General features: G+C 36.9%; 1 protein-coding gene across 1 annotated transcript in view; it reads left to right on the top strand.

The window, feature by feature from the left end:
- The first annotated feature begins 699 nt into the window (after positions 1–699).
- LOC127446435 (ubiquinol-cytochrome-c reductase complex assembly factor 1) overlaps positions 700–18,754 on the top strand; it is a 38,139-nt gene continuing 20,084 nt past the window's right edge. Inside the window, exons 1-6 of the mRNA XM_051707337.1 lie at positions 700–895; positions 1,466–1,570; positions 4,952–5,059; positions 8,910–8,982; positions 11,882–11,939; positions 16,258–16,366. Of these exons, the coding sequence (XP_051563297.1) occupies positions 821–895; positions 1,466–1,570; positions 4,952–5,059; positions 8,910–8,982; positions 11,882–11,939; positions 16,258–16,366 (528 nt within the window). The 5' untranslated portion in view covers positions 700–820. The remainder of the gene's footprint in view (positions 896–1,465; positions 1,571–4,951; positions 5,060–8,909; positions 8,983–11,881; positions 11,940–16,257; positions 16,367–18,754) is intronic.

Here is an 18,754-nt window from a genome sequence, read left to right as displayed (position 1 = left end):
TTCTAAAACGGTCTTTTACTACCTTAGAAACATTGCCCGACTTAGGCCCTTCCTCTCTCAGACTGATGCAGAAAGGCTTATCCATTCCTTTATTACCTCTAGGCTGGACTACTGTAATGCCCTCTTTTCAGGTCTACCAGCAAAATCCATAAATAGGCTTCAGTATATTCAGAACTCTGCTGCTTGTGATCTTACACTTCTCTATGTCAACACATTACCCCTGTGCTCTTGCAGTTGCATTGGCTTCCCATCAATGCATGTATACTCTCCTTTTAAAATATAAAGCAGTTCATGGGATAGCACCAGTGTATCTTTGCAACATTGTTGCACTTTATACTCCCTTTCGTCCTCTCAATTCTGCTAACTCTTCAGCAGCCCTCCTGCAAACTTAAACCTATGGGGGAAAGAGCTTTCTCCTTCAGCTATGGAATGCTCTTCCTTTTTCCATTAGAAATACCCCCTGGATTGTTTTAAGAAGTTGCTTAAGACTTTTGTTTAAGGAAGTCTTTTATGAAATTGATTGTTTTGTTGTTATGTTTATATTTTAATTTTGTAGCGCTTTGAGTGTAAGAAAGGCGCATTATAAATCAATTTATTATTATTTATTACTAACTTTTATAACGAATCGACCTCAAGCATCGGAACTATTTTCCACACGTCTGCTTTCCACACGGACGTTTTTAATGGCGGGACAGATTCTTTTGACATTGTGAAGGGGGAGGTACGAAAACAAACAGTTACACAACGTGTTGGAAAATATCGATTACTGATTCTCGCCTTACAGTCACAATACTGTATTATTGTGACTTTAAGCGGAATCATGTATCGGCGACCGCTGCAGTCCGCCGTTAGACATATATTAAACGCGTCAGCATCGAGAGCTTTCCTCGGAAAGGTAAGTTATACACAAAGCTGATAATATCACTTAAGTGGCTTTTATTATGGTTATTTTAAGTTTACTCTGATTTATTTAAGTCGGAACTGGCTTTATATGGGGGTTTAGATGCATTGTTTACATCGTAAATGTCCTGTTGTTGAAATTGTTCAACATAATGATAGGCAACAGTCCTATACATTTTGACCTACACATCAGAGGTGTGTACTGTATGTATACATGTGATAAGTGTACAGTTTTTTTTTACTTAAAATTTCATTTGGTTGCTGTAAATGATGCTTGATTATGCATTATTAAGCATATACAATTAATGTATTGCTATGGCAAGCTGTCACAGTGTATTGACTGGTAAGTTGTGCCATAAATCTTTCAAGCCTGAATCATACCTAAAATGTCAGTTGGTATTTCATAACATTTGCATCCTTTCACACATTTTAATCAGTTGGTTTAGTAGTCACATTAAGTCCAATTCAGGGATACATAGGAGTCTGAACCACCATTTGTTTCATTTCAATGGCTATAAACTAGATTGGAAAGCACTTGTCATGTTGTATATTTTTGTTTCCCCAGGCCATTGAACAAGATGCGTGTCAGGTCAGGGCTTCAGTGGCTTACCGGATGACAGCAGACGTCCCCAATCTCTCACAATGCCGAGCTCTTCACAGCACAATAGGGGTGTGTGCCCATCAATGTTTGATGACTTTTGACAGCGTAAAACCTTTTCAGAGCAGTATGGCTGGCCTAACCTCAATACCAGTTGTTGTTGTTATTTTTAAAGGCTTTATTAAGGAATGCATATAGTTGGTCACAATTAATATTTCTGGAAAAACAAGCTCAAAATAAGGGACTTGCCTCAACCAAAATATATGAAAATTCCATTAATATTTTTTTCCTCATGTGGGGGAATTATCAGAATAGAAATCATAACAAGCGAAGTATACAATAGCCTATATAAAATAATGTCTTTTCAATAAATGTATTCTTAATATTAAATATGTACCCCCAAACCAAAAACAAATAAAAAAATTATATATATATGTGTGTGTATGTATGTGTGTGTGTGTGTGTGTGTATATGTGTATATATATATATATATATATATATATATATATATATATATATATAAAATATATAAAAAAAATTTTTTTCTTTTTCTCCCCAATTTGGCATGCCACATTCCCAATGCGCTCTTGGTCCTTGTGGTGGCATAGTGACTCGCCTCAATCCGGGTGGCGGAGGACAAAACTCAGTTGCCTTCGCATCTGAGACGGTCAATCCGCGCATTTTATCACGCTTGTTGAGCGCATTACCGTGGAGACGTGTGGAGGCTTCACGCTATTCTCCATGGCGTCCACGCCCCACCGAGAGCGAGAACCACATTATAGCAACCACGAGGAGGTTAACCCAACGTGACTCTACCCACCCTAGCAACCGGGACAATTGGTTGCTTAGGAGGCCTGACTGGAGTCATTCAGCACGCCCTGGATTCGAACTTGCGACTCCAGTTGTAGTAGTCAGCATCTTTACTTGCTGAACTACCCAGGCCCCCCAACCCAAAAAATATTTAAAATATTTCAAAAATACTTTTCCGAAAATTTTCTCTGATAAACCATTTAGACTTGGGTGTTATTAAAAAAAAATTATTGGAACGAAATGAACAATTACGAACATTTAAAAATAAGGTTTTCACTCTGGAACAATTGAAAGGGACTTCTTTTTCGGCTACATTCTGCAAAAAATTTATTTCGTTTTCATTCCTCAAAGTTTTGCAATCCCTGATTTGAACAATACTGATTATATGCCATTGCCATGCACATCTACTTCTGAGTAATGGACACACATAATGACTGTTATAACAGATGCATCAACATGCTGTCAATTATAAAAATATCTTGTTGCCATGTACATCTACTTGTGTTATTTACATTTGTTCAAAACCCTGCACGTTACGAATTAAATGTGATGACATGTAAATGCTCAAAGTCTGTATCTCAACCAGCAAAACCCATATTCAATCTGACCCATTTTTAGATACTGTTCTTTAAAACTGTTATCGATAGCAGAGCAATAACAAGTAAATAATTTTGTGGAAAACCACCACATTTTTTTTATACAAAGGCACTTTGATACAAAGACATACAGGTATACAGAGTGCATTGTGAGTCACAGCAGTAGTATTAATTTTATTAATAGTTGAAGAAAAACCACTTAAAGGAATAGTTCACCCAAAAATTTGCTGATAATTTACTCACCCTCAGGCCATCCAAGATGTACATGACCTTTCTTCATCAGAACATGATTTAACATTTTTAGGAAAGTGTCCCAGGTTTTCAGCTTCATCCAATGCAAGTGAATGGACACCAAAATTGTGATGGCTAGACGACTGGGTCAGAGCATCTCCAAAATGGCAGGTCTTGTGGGGTGTTCCTGGTATGCATTGGTTAGTACCTAGCAAAAGTTGTCCAAGGAAGGACAACCAGTGAACCGGCGACAGGGTCATGGGCGCCCAGGGCTCATTGATGCATGTGGGGAGCGAAGGATAGCCCGTCTGGTCCGATCCCACAGAAGAGCTACTGTAGCACAAAATGCTGGCCATGATAGAAAGGTGTCAGAACACAAAGTGCATCACAGCTTGCTGCGTAGCCGCAGACCAGTCAGAGTGCCCATGCTGACCCCTATCCACTGCCGAATATGCCTACAATGGGCACATGAGCATCAGAACTGAACCATGGAGCAATGGAAGAAGTTCGCCTGGTCTGATGAATCACGTTTTCTTTTAGGTCACATGGATGTCCGGGTGCGTCGTTTACCTGGAGAAGAGATGGCAGCAGGATGCACTATGGGAAGCAGGCAGGGCGGCAGAGGGAGTGTGATGCTCTGGACAATGTTCTGCTGGGAAACCTTGGGTGCTGGCATTTATGTGGATGTTACTTTGACATGTACCACCTACCTAAAGATTGTTGCAAACCATGTACACCCTTTCATGGCATCGGTATTCCCTGATGGAAGTGGCCTCTTTCAGCAGGATAATGCACCCTGCCACACTGCAAAAATTGTTCAGGAATGGTATGAGGAACATGACAGAGTTCAGGGTGTTGACTAGGCCTCCAATTTTCCAAGATCTCAATCTGATTGAGTATCTATGGGATGTGCTGGACCAACAAGTCTGCTCCATGGAGGTCCCACCTCGCGACTTAAAGGATCTGCTGCTAACATCTTGGTGCCAGATACCACAGGACAGCTTTAGAGGTCTTGGGGAGTCCATGCCTCGACAGGTCAGAGCTGTTTTGGTGGCACGAGGGGGACCTACATGATATTAGGCAGGTGGTTTTAATGTTGTTGCTGATCGGTGTATATATTTATTGTGAAGAGAACCCACATAAGATTAAATGCAAAGACAAAAATGCAGCAATATGGAATTTATAATGATGTAGGATGATCCAGGTAAGATCAGAAAGTTTTTAAAAAGGAGATGCAAGGCAGTGATGTAGCAATATCTTATATGTGTTAAGAGAACCCATATGAGAAAAGATGTTTCAGTTTTTAAGATATTTTATGCAAATAAAATGCAGATCCTCAATGCTGGTTCAGGATTTTTTCCTCGAGTTACTTCATAGTTTTATGTCGGTGGTCAAAACAGCTTTCTGTGCTTCAGCACCACTAATTGCATTGGTTTTGGTGATGGCAGCAGCTCCCGACACGTGATCCAAATCTCATATTTTATTGGTCTGCTTTTCCCAAAAGCATTGTAAACTTAAGTAGATCGTAGAAACCATTGCCGCCAATGGTCTCTACAATCAACTTAAGCTTGTGATGCTTTTGGGAAATTCTCGGTGAGAATGGCTTTATAGGAGTCACTTGTTTCTAATCAAAATCTTCATTGTGCGAGTGATCGTGATTTGGTGTGAAAATGCCTTAAGTGTTCCAATGAGAGAATATATTGTTTATATGCCTTATCTGTCTGTGTATATCTTCATTTTGCTCTAGATGCCCATGTGTGTATGCCATTGTTTTATATAGCCCTAATGGCAAATGTTTTCCATAATCTGCTTCCAGCTTTGTACGGTTAAAGAGACCCCACAGGCCACAGAAGAAGAGGTGGGGGCCTTCACTAAACTGATCGAGGCCATAGGCTTCACCGGACCACTCAAATACAACAAATGGGTAAACATCAACTCATCTACGGTTATTTTAAAGGAAAAGTTCAGCCACAAATGAAAATTCTGTCATTGTTTACTCACCCTCATGTCTTTCCAAAACGGACTTTCATCTGTGAAAAAAAAAAAAAGATATATATATATATATATATATAATATTATTATTATTATTATTATTATAATGTTTTTTTTTTTTTTTTTAAAGAAGCTCTTTTCCATACAACCAAAGAGTGATGTATTCAAAAAGGACCATGTTAGAGACATGGCGCAGTAGGTAGTTCTCATAACAAACAAGAGCTATTGGATCACGGAGACATAGCTTCAAGTCCGGCCTCGAGTCATGTCCTGATCCAACTTTCCCCTCTTACCCTCAATTTACTGTCTCTCCTAACTGTCCTGTAAAATAAAGAAGCATACAACTTGTGCTCAATATTCCATGGCTTTTAAAGCTGTATGGTAGCCTGGTGTGATGAAAATGAACTTATATGTGCATTTGCATATTCAGACTTGCAACAAACAAAATTCAGAAAGCATTGGAATAGGTTTGATGTCAGTCTCTCCAAGCGATATTGGTTCTTGTGTGTTTCGTAACCAATAGTGACCATCCAAGTCTGAATATGCAGAGGTGTAAATTAGATTTTTGAGCTATGGAACATTTTCAGACTTGCTGTGCATCAGTCGTATGGGCTACTTTTATGGTGCAATTATAATGCTTTTTTTTTGTCCATTTTGGAGCTTGAAAGACCCTTGTCACTATATTTTTATTGTATCAAAACATTCCGCAAAACATTTGTCGACCTGAGGGCCAAATAGGAATGCACTGATGTATCGGCTATCGATATGTATAGGCCAATTATTGACCAAATTAAAACCATTGGCATATCTGTAATAAGCATGAAAATGCAGATATGAAAAAACTAAATAATTAACAGGGTTCCCAGCGTCCTGGAAAACCTGAAATTTTGTAATGCAGTTTTCGAGTCATGGAAAATTAGAAAAATACCTAAATGTCCTGGAAAATAATTATTTGTCCTTGAAAATATTTCAGTATAATAAAATGATTTGACTGTGTTGCTTGCAAGGTTTCTGTTACATGTACAAAAACATGGTAAGGATCGGGACTCAGAATAGGAGTAAAATACACAAATTCGTATCGTTTTGTCACTGCCGGCGACTGCGCATTGTGTAACAAAATCACCGGTTAATGGCGCTTACATCCTCATGATTGATTACAGCAGCAGCCAATCGTGTGCTTGGCAATCGTGGTCCAACCGAGGCAGATCCCTTGATTGGTTACAGCTACGGCCAATCGCGTGCTTGGCTACAGCAGCGCGTGCAGAGTGAGAAGCGGCACTCGTGAAACTTCTCATTCTTAAACAAACTGAATGACCTGGTACATGTACCAACCGACTGAATGAGGGGAGCATGTTGTTCCTTTACTTCAGCATAGGCATGTGAGTCTACGTTGTTTATCACATAGAGAAAAGGATGGAAGAGCAATTAATGTGTAAAAGTGACTGATGTTTATACATGTTGAGGGGCTTTCACATGACTCGCGTCAGCGCTGCCGAATACATTGAAATCTATGAAGTGACGCGTCAAAGCAACTACGGCTCCAACTTCACACCAAAGTGTTTTTCACACAATTTTTTGCCTCACAAATAATGTCTTTGAGAGTACAAAGCTACAATAAAATTTTAAAACTGTCCAAATTTATGAAGAGATATTGAATGTCTCATAATTTATTTTAATTATTACCTTATCGTTTCAGAGTATCCAGAGACCCCAGTTATTTAACTACAGTAATTGCATTAACAAAAAACAAAAAGAAAACACTAAGACCTAAACGAGTCCTCTTTTTACTTTCTGCAGTCAAAGCAATTGCCATTTTTTTCACTTCCAAATAAATGTTTTCAATGTTTATCGTGCACACCTCCCGCTTTCTTGGATGGCAAGCTCGTAAATTCGCCCCTGCGTGACGCTTTCTGTAACGCTTTTCATGTGGAGGGAAAAGCGACGCTGACGTTGAGCGGAGTGTTGACGCCTCGATTCAACTCATGTGAAATGCGCTTTACAATGACGAAAGGACATTATTGAAACTAAGGCATGCCCAGCAGTTTAAATGCTGTAGGAAAATGATACAGTACACCTTCTTTGTTCTTATAATGCTTAAACATTCTACTGAAGTCAGTATATTTGTCATGCAAATTTTAATAAAGGAGAAGATGAGGACGTTATTGATACTCATTATCATTATTAGACTATTATTGTTGTTGTTTTGGATGAAAAGTCATGCTCGGCAGTTCACAAACTGAACGGAAATTATAGATCTTTGTTCTAATAATACCTAAATACTATAAAGTCTCTTGGTAGATTTCGGTCGTGAGCATCTCAAAATGATTCAGTGACTCACTCATTGCACAAGACAATTTGTCATCACCTAGTGGCATCTCCAGAAGTGGTCACTAAACTAATCAATTAATGAAAATGAACAAATTTGTGAAACGGAATCAAGCCACACCAAAATACCCTTTATTTTTGCAGCTAATTCTGCACAGTTGTGTAGATCATTTTCTATACTTGAATCATTAAAATAGCTTAAGTTGGTGCTTTTAGCTTATTCTTTAAAAAAATAACCCTGGAAAACATGTCCGTGGATTAGTGATTGTCTCAACTTTTTCAACCCTCATGAGTTTGCATCCCTGTGAATTATGAACTTTAGACAACGATGACAATCGGACCACTGTTTTTTAAATTTTTTTATTAATTCACACTGGGTTGGTTGCGTGGGGATTCAGCCTTAATACCTTGGGATGTGAATTAATTTAAAATAATTCAACGATCGGAATCAGCTTATACTGTGATTACCACATGTAGTATGCGGAAAACACGGAATCTATGTCCTTTGTCTGCAACTGCCAAGTCAGATTCCTTGAAGAGTAATCTTACCTGTCTTATAAAAATCTATTCTATTCTAGTCATAAAAATAGCATTAGCTATAAAAATGCAGAATGTCATAGAATATGACCTATTTGGACGAAATGAATGTTTGAATGTACAATTAATCAAATGAAAATTGTGATATGTCCTAGTGTGATAATTAAACTTAAGTCTCTGATTTAATTGAATAAATAAATAATCTGCAAGTGATGCAGGCTTCAAAATGAATGTGTAGAGCTCATACACTGAAAACGCCTCATCGTGATCATCATGCGTGCTCGTGTGTGAAATGACAGAGACAGAGAGTACTCTGAAGTGTGCAGTACATACAGACTATGTATTTATTTAATTGAATCACAGCTTTACGCAAACTGCATATCTGGAGGTGAGAAACTTCCGTCAAAAACACACAGAAACAAAATAAGCTAAGTGGCAAAATATCGGTATTGTTATCGGTAATCCCTTGAGGAAATTGGTTTATTCAGCTGACACTTTTGAAAATATTTTGTAACTAAGTCGAACCAGTTTTTATCAAAAATAGATTTTAAAAACATTACTTAGGTTTTTTTTTTTTTTTTTAATCACAATTTGGTTTTTGCCATGAAAATTGCCGTGGAAGGTGGCATGACTTTAAATCACAAATAAACAAACACACTTTTCTGGTATGATTTTAAAAAACATCTACCAGGGCCAAACTTTTTGTAATCCGAGCTGACCATTCATACTGGAGCTGCAGTGCGGCTGTCTAAACCTTGAGCAGGTCTGCCTTATTATGTGGCATATGTTTGACATGCTAGACCGGACTGAAAACATGCAAAATGCGTGGTCTTGACTGATTTCATCCTTTCTTGCTTTTGATCACACCAGGTGGAGTGGCTTTTTGATCATGTGTGTCACAAATGTCTCTTCTTTTGCAGAAAATTAAGATAGCTGCTTTGCGCATGTACACATGCTGCGTTGAAAGAATCAACTATGACGAATTCTTTGAAAGTAAGTATTTTTTCTGAATGCGAGAACTTAAGGTATCTTTCACAGTGGACAAAGAGTGGGAAAAGAAAGCATATTTGCAAATGCTGAATATATTTTTAGTGTTTGCAAGTTAGCAAAAGAGCTGGGTGGAAGTTTTAGGTTTTGATGATATGCTGCGTAAGATCTTTTTTGCCACTGTAATGACTCTCGGCACATTTGTTTTCACTCAGCTGTTTGTGGGATTCAACAAACAACGCAACACCATTTTTTATGTAAAGGCTGAATGATTATTTAAATTTATGAAACTAGATATGCAATAATGGTAAGAAGACCAATAGTAATTCACTATGCAAATATTACGATTATGTCATCGCTGTGTTACATTTTAAATGCTAAACATTCTGCTAATATTAGTCAGCAGGATATTTTTAAATTTAAAGTCTCCATGAAATCACAGATAGTTTTGTGGCATTTAGTCTATGTTTGTTAGCATTGAAACCATCTATATGCTAGTGTACTCCTGATTGACAAAAATACATTTTAGCAGATTTGAAATTTACAGTTTTTCCGTTCTGGAAAATTAGAACCAAATATACTGATGACTCATCTTGCACTACACAGTTTTATGTCCAATCAAATGCTCTCTAGAATATGAATGCTGCTCCTCCTTTTCACCAGCTGCAGAATAGAAAGTGTAAATGTTGGTTCATGGCTGTACATAAACTAAAGCCTATTGGCTATTTAAAAATAAAGGGACAAGCCTATCAATAAGCCCTTTTCCACCGACATGGTTTGGGTTCCTGGGCGAATTCTCGAACTGTTCCACATGTTTCCACTTCAGAAAAGGCCATTCCAGGGCAGAAAAAATTGTTCCGCACCGGCACCAAAAGCTTGCTGGTCTCTACGCAGGAACCAACTACGTCAGGGAGCGGAGGGCGTGATAATGTTTCGTCACCAGGTAAAGTTTTCCAAAACAACAACAGTAGCTACCATCTGCAGCAAGAAGTACTTCATTACTCTATAATAACAATAAAAAAAAAAAAAAAAACACAAACGTATCAGACATCAAAAGCTTTGGGGAAACACGGACGAAACGAGCACTCTACTTGCGAAATCGTCTTCTACAGAGATCCGAGATAAATAGAGAGATCGCAAAGGGAAAAAAAAGAGTCTACGAGGAGATACAGAAAAAATTATGCACGCCTGTGTTTGGTGTCCTTTGCAGCTGATCTCAGTAAGTTATTTGATTTGCCAACTTTGTTAGCTTTCCTTACACTCTTCTTGTCTTATTCTGTGCATTGTTTTGTTCAGTAAGGGGATTTTTCACCAGCTAGTTAGGATGATTGCGGCTATCTGTTTGGTAACCGGTGGGATTCTCAATCAAATCGTAAACATAATATTATATGCTATGGCAAAAATCCAAATTTAACCATCTGCTACACCAATTTTAATAACGATTCCACTGTTACAGTTTATAGTCCTTGGCAAGTTAAGCTCCATTTAAAACTTCATACAGAATAATCTAATTTCATTACCTGTCGCCTTGAGAGTAGATGTCATCTCTGGCAATCTTGTTGAGCAATATAATAACGTTAAGATAAACGGATGCATTTATCTTTGTTTAAATATGTCCTTAAAAACAGAAGTAAAAGCTGTACACAAACACTGTGACATGCCATGTTTGTTTATTTTTAAGGTATTCACATAAAACTAGCACATAGTCACTTAACTCGTGACATCACCGTTTGGATTTCAAGTCAGTAGAAAAGCGAGGCCGATTTACTATTGGCTCCAGATTGCCCCGGCCGTGAACCAGCCAAGCACATACTTGGCACGAGAACCATCCCAATTTCAGTGGAAAAGGGCTAGATATGTCCTGACCAAACTTCCTGTTTCAAAAGGAATTGCATCAACACAGGAGAGAAAACTGCACTTGTTAAGCCATTTCATGGTGTCTTTAAATCTTAAATTAAAAAGCATAAAGTTTACAAAAAAACAAAAGTAGATAGCACACCTAAGGTTGAATTTATCTACAAAATGACGTTTAAATGGAATCTGATTTGTATCAAAATAATAGACCTGCCACTGTCTAGTATGTTGTTTATTTGTTAATATCAAACAACAATAAAAAGAAAACGCTTTCTGCTCTTGGCTGGATAATTTAGTAGCTTTAAAAATTATGAATTATAATCATACAGTGAAGACCAGTGATTTAAGTAGTTTTAGGCTACTTGGCTTTTGTTCTATTGTTATTACTGTATATGTTCCATTGCTTGTAATTTGTTATTTTTCTTAATTTATTGCAAGACTGTTCAATTGTCTTGAATAATTACTAGAAAACTTGAAACAAGTAGTATTTTGAAATTAGTATTTTTTTTGTTGTATCGAAATTTGTATTGAGATTTATCAAATTGCTTTCAAATGTAACATTATAAATTATAATGGAAACATACCAGTATTTATCAGAATCTAATTGAACCGGGAAATCTGAATTGATACCCAGCACTATGTCGTGCAGAATGAATTGCATAAGTTTAAAAATTAGAGTTAAGAGTTTAGAACAAACCCTTAACCAGAATATGTAGTATCAGTACAGTGCTGCCTTGCAAACACTGTAAAAAGAATATGTTTTTTTACATCCAGCATGCATTATAGCAGCATGGTCTTATGTCATGCTCATTTAAATTCTTTGAAAAACTCCTAAACACCCCTCACTTCGGCCGAATCGTTGAAATGAGTGTAAAGGGACCTTTTCAGCAGCACCTGAAAGATTTATGTGGCACTTTACAGCTGTGTTATGTTGTTTTCTTAAGCTGAGAAAAAAACAGGTGTAAACCCAATAGCGGTTTTGGAATCGGAGACCAAGTTTGCATTGGTTTGACTGGATGTTGTGTTTTCTCGTTCTCTCTCTTTCTCCCAGAATGCTCTCTCCCGGACACACTCAACTCCTGGTTTTTGGTGGCACAGCTCCACGTTTGGTGAGTTTTTTGGCATTGTTACGGTTAGAATGGCGATACTGTGCCATGCAAACTCTTTTGGGAAGTATCGCTTGCCATGCTGTGTAACTCTAAATCATTAAAGGAACAGTTCACCTAAAAATGAAAATTCTCTCATTCTTCACTTACCCTGATGCTGTCACAGATGTGTATGACTGTCTTTCTTCAGCAGAACACAAATGAAGATTTTTAGAAGAAGATAGAGCTCTGTCAGGTCCTTATAATGGATGTACACGGCTGCCAGCGCTTTGACGGTCCAAAAGTCACATTTAGGCAGCATAAAAGTAATCCATGTGACTCCAGTCGATCAGTGAATGTATTCTGAAGCGAATCGATAAGTTTATGAAAGAAACAAGTCGATAATTAAAATGTTTTTAACTTTAAATCGGCACTTCCATCCAAGGCTCTGATGCTGTTTGAAATGGCCAAATTTCGCGTGATGTTCGTTCTTCTGTTGTAAATAAGCGCCACTTCCAATTTCTCGCGTGAACTCGCCGACACGCTTACATCACGCTTTGCGTCAGATGCTGGCAGGAAGCGCTTTTTAAAAGTTAATAACGTTTTAATTATCAATTTATTTGTTACGCAAACATATCGACTTGCTTAAGAAGACATTCATTGATTGACTGGAGTCGCATGGATTACTTTAATGCAGCCTAAATGTGACTTTTGGACCGTCAAATTGCTGGCAGCCGTGTACATCCATTATAAGGACCTGACAGAGATCTATCATCTTCTAAAAATCTTCCTTTGTGTTCTGCTGAAGACAGTCATACACATCTGGGATGGCATCAGGATAAGTGAATAATGAGAGAATTTTCATTTTTGGGTGATCTGTTCCTTTAATGGGTTATTCATTTAAAGCATTGAGTTGATTTAAAATCCATTTGCTCTGATGGATTCCAAATGGTGCTTCACAAGACCTGTTCATTGTCAAGAGCATCACGATATACCTTGATGTTAAATAACGACAACACGCACTTCATTTATGCAGTTTTTTGCAACGAGGTCTTACAGTTATTAGCAAGAGCTTAGGGTTGGCTATATAAAGTTGAAGTCAGAAGTTTACATACACCTTAGCCAAATACATTTAAACTCAGTTTTTCACGATTCCTGACATTTAATCGTAGAAAACATTCCCTGTCTTAGGACAGTTAGGATCACTACTTTATTTTAAGAATGTGAAATGTCAGAATAATAGTAGAGAGAATGATTAATTTCAGCTTTTATTTCTTTCATCACGTTCCCAGTGGGTCAGAAGTTTACATACACTTAGTTGGTATTTGGTAGCATTGCGTTTAATTTGTTTAACTTTAGTCAAACATTTTGTTTAGCCTTCCACAAGCTTCTCACAATAAGGTGCTGGAATTTTGGCCCATTTCAACAGACAGAACTGGTGTAACTGAGTCAGGTTTGTAGGCCTCTTTGCTCGCACACATTTTTTCAGTTCTGTCCACAAATTTTCTATCCGATTGAGGTCAGAGCTTTGTGATGGCCACTCCAATACCTTGACGTTTTTGTCCTTAAGCCATTTTGCCACAACTTTGGAGGTATGCTTGGGGTCATTGTCCATTTGGAAGACCCATTTGCGACCGAGCTTTAACCTCCTGGCTGATGTCTTGAGCTTCAATATATCCATATAATTTTCCTTCCTTGTGATGCCATCTATTTTGTGAAGTGCACCAGTGCCTCCTGCAGCAAAGCACCCCCACAACATGATGCTGCCACCCCCATGCTTCACGGTTGGGATGGTGTTCTTCGGCTTGCAAGCCTCACCCTTTTTCCTCCAAACATAATGATGGTCATTATGGCCGAACAGTTCAATTTATGTTTCATTAGACCAGAGGACATTTCTCTAAAAAGTAAGATCTTTGTCCCCATGTGCACTTGCAAACTGTAGTCTGGCTTTTTTATGCTGGTTTTGGAGCAGTGGCTTCTTTCTTGCTGAGCAGCCTTTCATGTTATGTCGATATAGGACTCGTTTTACTGTGGATATAGATACTTGTCTACCTGTTTCCTCCAGCATCTTCACAATGTCCTTTGCTGCTGTTCTGGGATTGATTTGCACTTTTCACACCAAGCTATGGTCATCTTTAGGAGACAGAATGTGTCTCCTTCCTGAGCAGTATGATAGCTGCGTGGTCCCATGGTGTTTATACTTGCGTGCTATTGTTTGTACAGAAGAACGTGTTACCTTCATGCATTTGGAAATTGCTTCCAAGGATGAACCAGACTTGTGAAGATCCACAGTTTTTTTTTCTGAGGTCTTGGCTGATTTCTTTTGATTTTCCCATGATGTCAAGCAAAGAGGCACTGAGTTTGAAGGTAGACCTTAAAATACATCCACAGGTACACCTCCAATACAGTACACCTCCTATCAGAAGCTAATTGTCTAAAGGCTTGACATAATTTTCTGGAATTTTCCAAGCCGCTTAAAGGCACAGTTAACTTGGTGTACAGTATGTAAACTTCTGACCCACTGGAATTGTGATATAGTAAATCAAAAGTGAAACAATCTGTCTGTAAACAACTGTTAAAATTTTGTTACTTGTATTATGCACAAAGTAGATGTCCTAAATGACTTGCCAAAACTATAGTTTGCTAATATTAAATCTGTGGAGTGATTAAAAAATTAGTTTTAATGACTTTAACCTAAATGTATGTAAACTTCTGACTTCAACTGTAGCAAAACAATTATATCTCAATATCTTTCAGCATTTTTGACATTTTTCAATATATTGTCTTATTATGCATCAAATATTGAATATATACATATAAAAAATGTATTCCTTCATATATTAATAAATATTTGTTTTTGCTCTAAAAATGGCTCAAAATTGTTTTTGTTTTTTTGTTGTTGTTTTCAATTAGAGGAAACATCCTTCATCCAATCAGTATGTTTAATGCAGTCAGATGTTTAATATAAATTTATAGGTAAATCAAGATATGTTTTCCACTGTCTATTCTTCACTAAACAAACTCAAGTGAGATATTTAATTTTCATTTATATGCGCCGATATAACAATACATAGTAATTACCGGTAATGGCAATATTTACCTATATGTATTTTACAAAATATTTTAATAATTAAAGATGCTACACAAGAACTTCTGTAAAAAAAAAATTGAGACGATTCATTGAATCAAAATGGACAGTTTGAACTGATTTCACGGAAATTAATTAACTAATGCTTACGTTTATTAATAATGGTATTCATAAATAATGATGTTTATTAATGAGTTTGATTAATAATGATTTTTTACATAAATTAACGCTTACTAAAAATGACTTTTTGAATGTAATGAGGTTTATTAATAAGGATGTTCCTTAATGATGTTTTGAATATAATTGCGTTCATGAACGATGTTTGGATGTTTATTAATCGTGACGTTTATTAATAATGACGTTTCGTATCGATTCATTAAATCGAAACAAAGTTTGAACTGATTCATGCAAATTAAATCGACTTTTTTGATACTGGAAATGTGTGTAAAAATGATTAAAAGTTTGAATAATTTGTGGAGTGTTACAGCTCAATGACATTGACATTTTTAATTTGTCTTCTTCACCTGTCATCGTCCTCATCGATAGCATTTGCTGATGTTATGTATGTTTATGAACAGGTGACGGATTGGTTAGGCTTATGAAAAGATGGAATGTGTGATGTCATCAGAAAGAGACAGATGATTAATGATAGCAGTTTGGCGCCAGCACTCTGTACACGTCCAGTTAAAGGCGCTTTGTGTTTGCGTGTGCAGCCCTGCGTGTACATGATGACTAACCGTGCTTGTGCAGAGTGACATGGACTGGGAAAACTCAGTCAAACTCACACATGCACAATCTCGCTAACACTCACACCTTCTTATCGCCTACACCAGTTATTTATGAAAACCTGTAGGTTTCTGCAATCATAAAATTCTGTTTTAAATACAACTAAAAGGGATAGTTCACCTCGAAATGAAAATTTACTCACCATCATGATGTTCCAAAACCATATGACTCTTAATTAATCTCCTTTTGTGTTCCACTGAACAAAGAAAAGTCATATGGGTTTGGAACAGCATGAAGGTGAGTAAATAATAACAGTATTTTAGGGTGAACTATCCATTTTAGTGTCCAAATTACTTTTTGGGGCCACTGTGATTTTTATTCAGCTGAAGATCACAGTAGAATGGATCTCTGAAGTTTCCTGGTTACACAGATCCTGACAGAACCTAACGATACACAAGTACTCTTTACACCCTCTGTTTGAAGAGCAACAGCTCTGTGTTAAGTCAGGGTTCTGCTCTTATCTCATAGGATGTGTCTTGTCCGGATGCGACAGGAAGGCAGAGCTGGGAAGTACATGTGCCGTTACATCGTCCACTCCATGTGGGAAGACGTGGAGCAGAGGAGCAAGATTATGGGGGTACGAGTTTCTGTATGTGTGTGTGTGTGTGTGTGTGTGTGTGTGTGTGTGTGTGTGTGTGTGTGTGTGTGTGTGTTTGTTGTATTTACTGCCTCTTAAAAGATCTTGCCATTTTATATTTGTACTAGGGCTGTCATTGATAAAAACTAAATTTTATCGAATTAATGACATGATATGCTAATTAATTTATAGAATTAATCGCAATTAATCACATATGTTAATTAGTCCTGAATTAGACCCCCATTTAAATTCAGTATATAATAATCAAAATAATATAACATTTTTATATATAGTGTAAATAAATATACTGTGTGTGTAAAAAAACAAACAATATATATATATATATATATATATATATATATATATATATATATATATATATATGTATGTATATGTATTATTCTAACCGCAAATTCTAGGCAAAGGGTGACTACTTTGAAGATGCTAAAATATAACACAGTTTTGATTTATTTTGGATTTTGTTTAGTCACAACATAATTCCCATAGTTCCATTTATGTTATTCCATAGTTTTGATGACTTTACTATTATTCTAAAATGTGAAAAAAAAAATTATAATAAAGAACGAGTAAGTGTTTCAAAACTTTTGACCGATAGTGTGTGTATGTATATATGTGTATGTATATATATAATTCTCTCTCTCTCTCTCTCTCTCTCTCCCCCTCTATATATATATATATATATATATATTAAATGTAGTTTAAAACTTCAAAAAATGTCTCAAGACCCCTGCATGGGTGCGTTATTTGTTTTTTTTATTTGAGTGATTTAACGCGTTAAATCTGCAGCCTTAGTTACACACACTGGTACCTGTCATATGCTAAATGTGGCAATCAACATTACTGATGGATACATCGGCCAGGCTGATTAATCGGTGGTATTTGGCCATTTTGAGATTAAAGGCATCGGAAGAAAACCATGCCCACTTGGCTAATTAACAAAAGTGTTTGCTTTTTGAGTTTTATTTTTAAGTAGCATTTAATTTCAGCATTTTTGTTTATGCATTGACCCTCAGATGTATTTGAACACTTAAGCCACACTTGAATGAAAAACAAAACACAAAATACACACAATGTATGAAAGTCAATGTATTACATAACAAAATATCAAAGCAAGTGGCATTTAATTTCAAGGCAGAAAGCACAAGTGGACTTTAAGCAGAACATTTCACAAAAAGAAGCTTGTTATAAAACAATAGGTATACTGTTCAAAATGAAAACAAACAGTATTTGGACAATTTCTGGTTGTTTAACTTGAACTATACCTGTGGTTACACTGCTTGGACACCTGTGTGAACTTAAGGGGAACTGACTTCATATATCAACTAAAAATCACCTTGACAGCAACTGGTTAAATGTTATGCAAAAATGGCTCAGAAAAGTGAAGTTCTTCACATTTTTAATGATATTTCATGGAGAAAGGTCTAGTCTGTTGTTTGGATATGTTGAAAAAAGAGGAAATGATAAGGATATACAGTGAAATACTGCCACACACACACACACACCCTCGGTGTATAGGATGTAATGACTACGCTCTACAGACTGTGGCGACATTTGGAGCCGAGCGCTGTCCAACGGAGTAGCAAAAGGTGTTTAAATCTCCATGAGGTCAGTAAAGATGACATGCTTCTGCTGTGTGTACGTGCATGTGTGCGCGTGCATGTGTGTTTGTTTGTTTGAGAGGAAGCCAGCACAAGGCGCCTGAGGGAAACTGCTGTCAAAAAGGGTGGGAACAGACCTCAGCCCAGCTGTGAAAACACTGATCTCTCTCTCTCTCTCTTACTCTCTCTCCCTCTCTCTCTCTCTCTCTCTCTCTCTCTCACTCTCTCTCTCTCTCTCTCCCTCCCTCCAATATCCCAACACTTCTCTTTCTTGACATCCCCAATTTATTCTGCTCTGTCTTAATCATGTAGGAATGAATTAAAGCTGGTTGCATTATATAAAAGTAAGCAACATTGTGAATATCGAAATTATTTCAGTGTGCTTTTTTTAGTTCCCTAAAGACATCATTAGTCTTATGACAGATGTTTTACGAGCGTCTCTGACATTTACTTCTGTAGCAAAAACGGTGTCATAGTTAAGTTCGATTTATTTCCATGAATCAATTCAAAACTCTCAACAATTTGTTTAGCGGCATCACTTAAAAACATTCACAGAAGTCTCCATGTGGCATTTTTCTCATATTACATTTTTTTTTAGGAAAACAAAGTATATTTATGTAAATATTTTAGTATTTAGTGAAAAACAGTTTGGGGAAAACGTGCCTTGATTATTCTTAACTATGTGTTTTAGTTCTTACACATTTTGAGTCTACTTGGCAACAATGGCTGTTTGTTTAAATGATGGTCCCTTTGATTGAAAAGTATTACC

This window comes from Myxocyprinus asiaticus, chromosome 9, assembly GCF_019703515.2.
Source record: "Myxocyprinus asiaticus isolate MX2 ecotype Aquarium Trade chromosome 9, UBuf_Myxa_2, whole genome shotgun sequence".
Taxonomy (NCBI): Eukaryota; Metazoa; Chordata; class Actinopteri; order Cypriniformes; family Catostomidae; genus Myxocyprinus; species Myxocyprinus asiaticus.
This window is presented reverse-complemented; position numbering and strand designations above follow the sequence as displayed.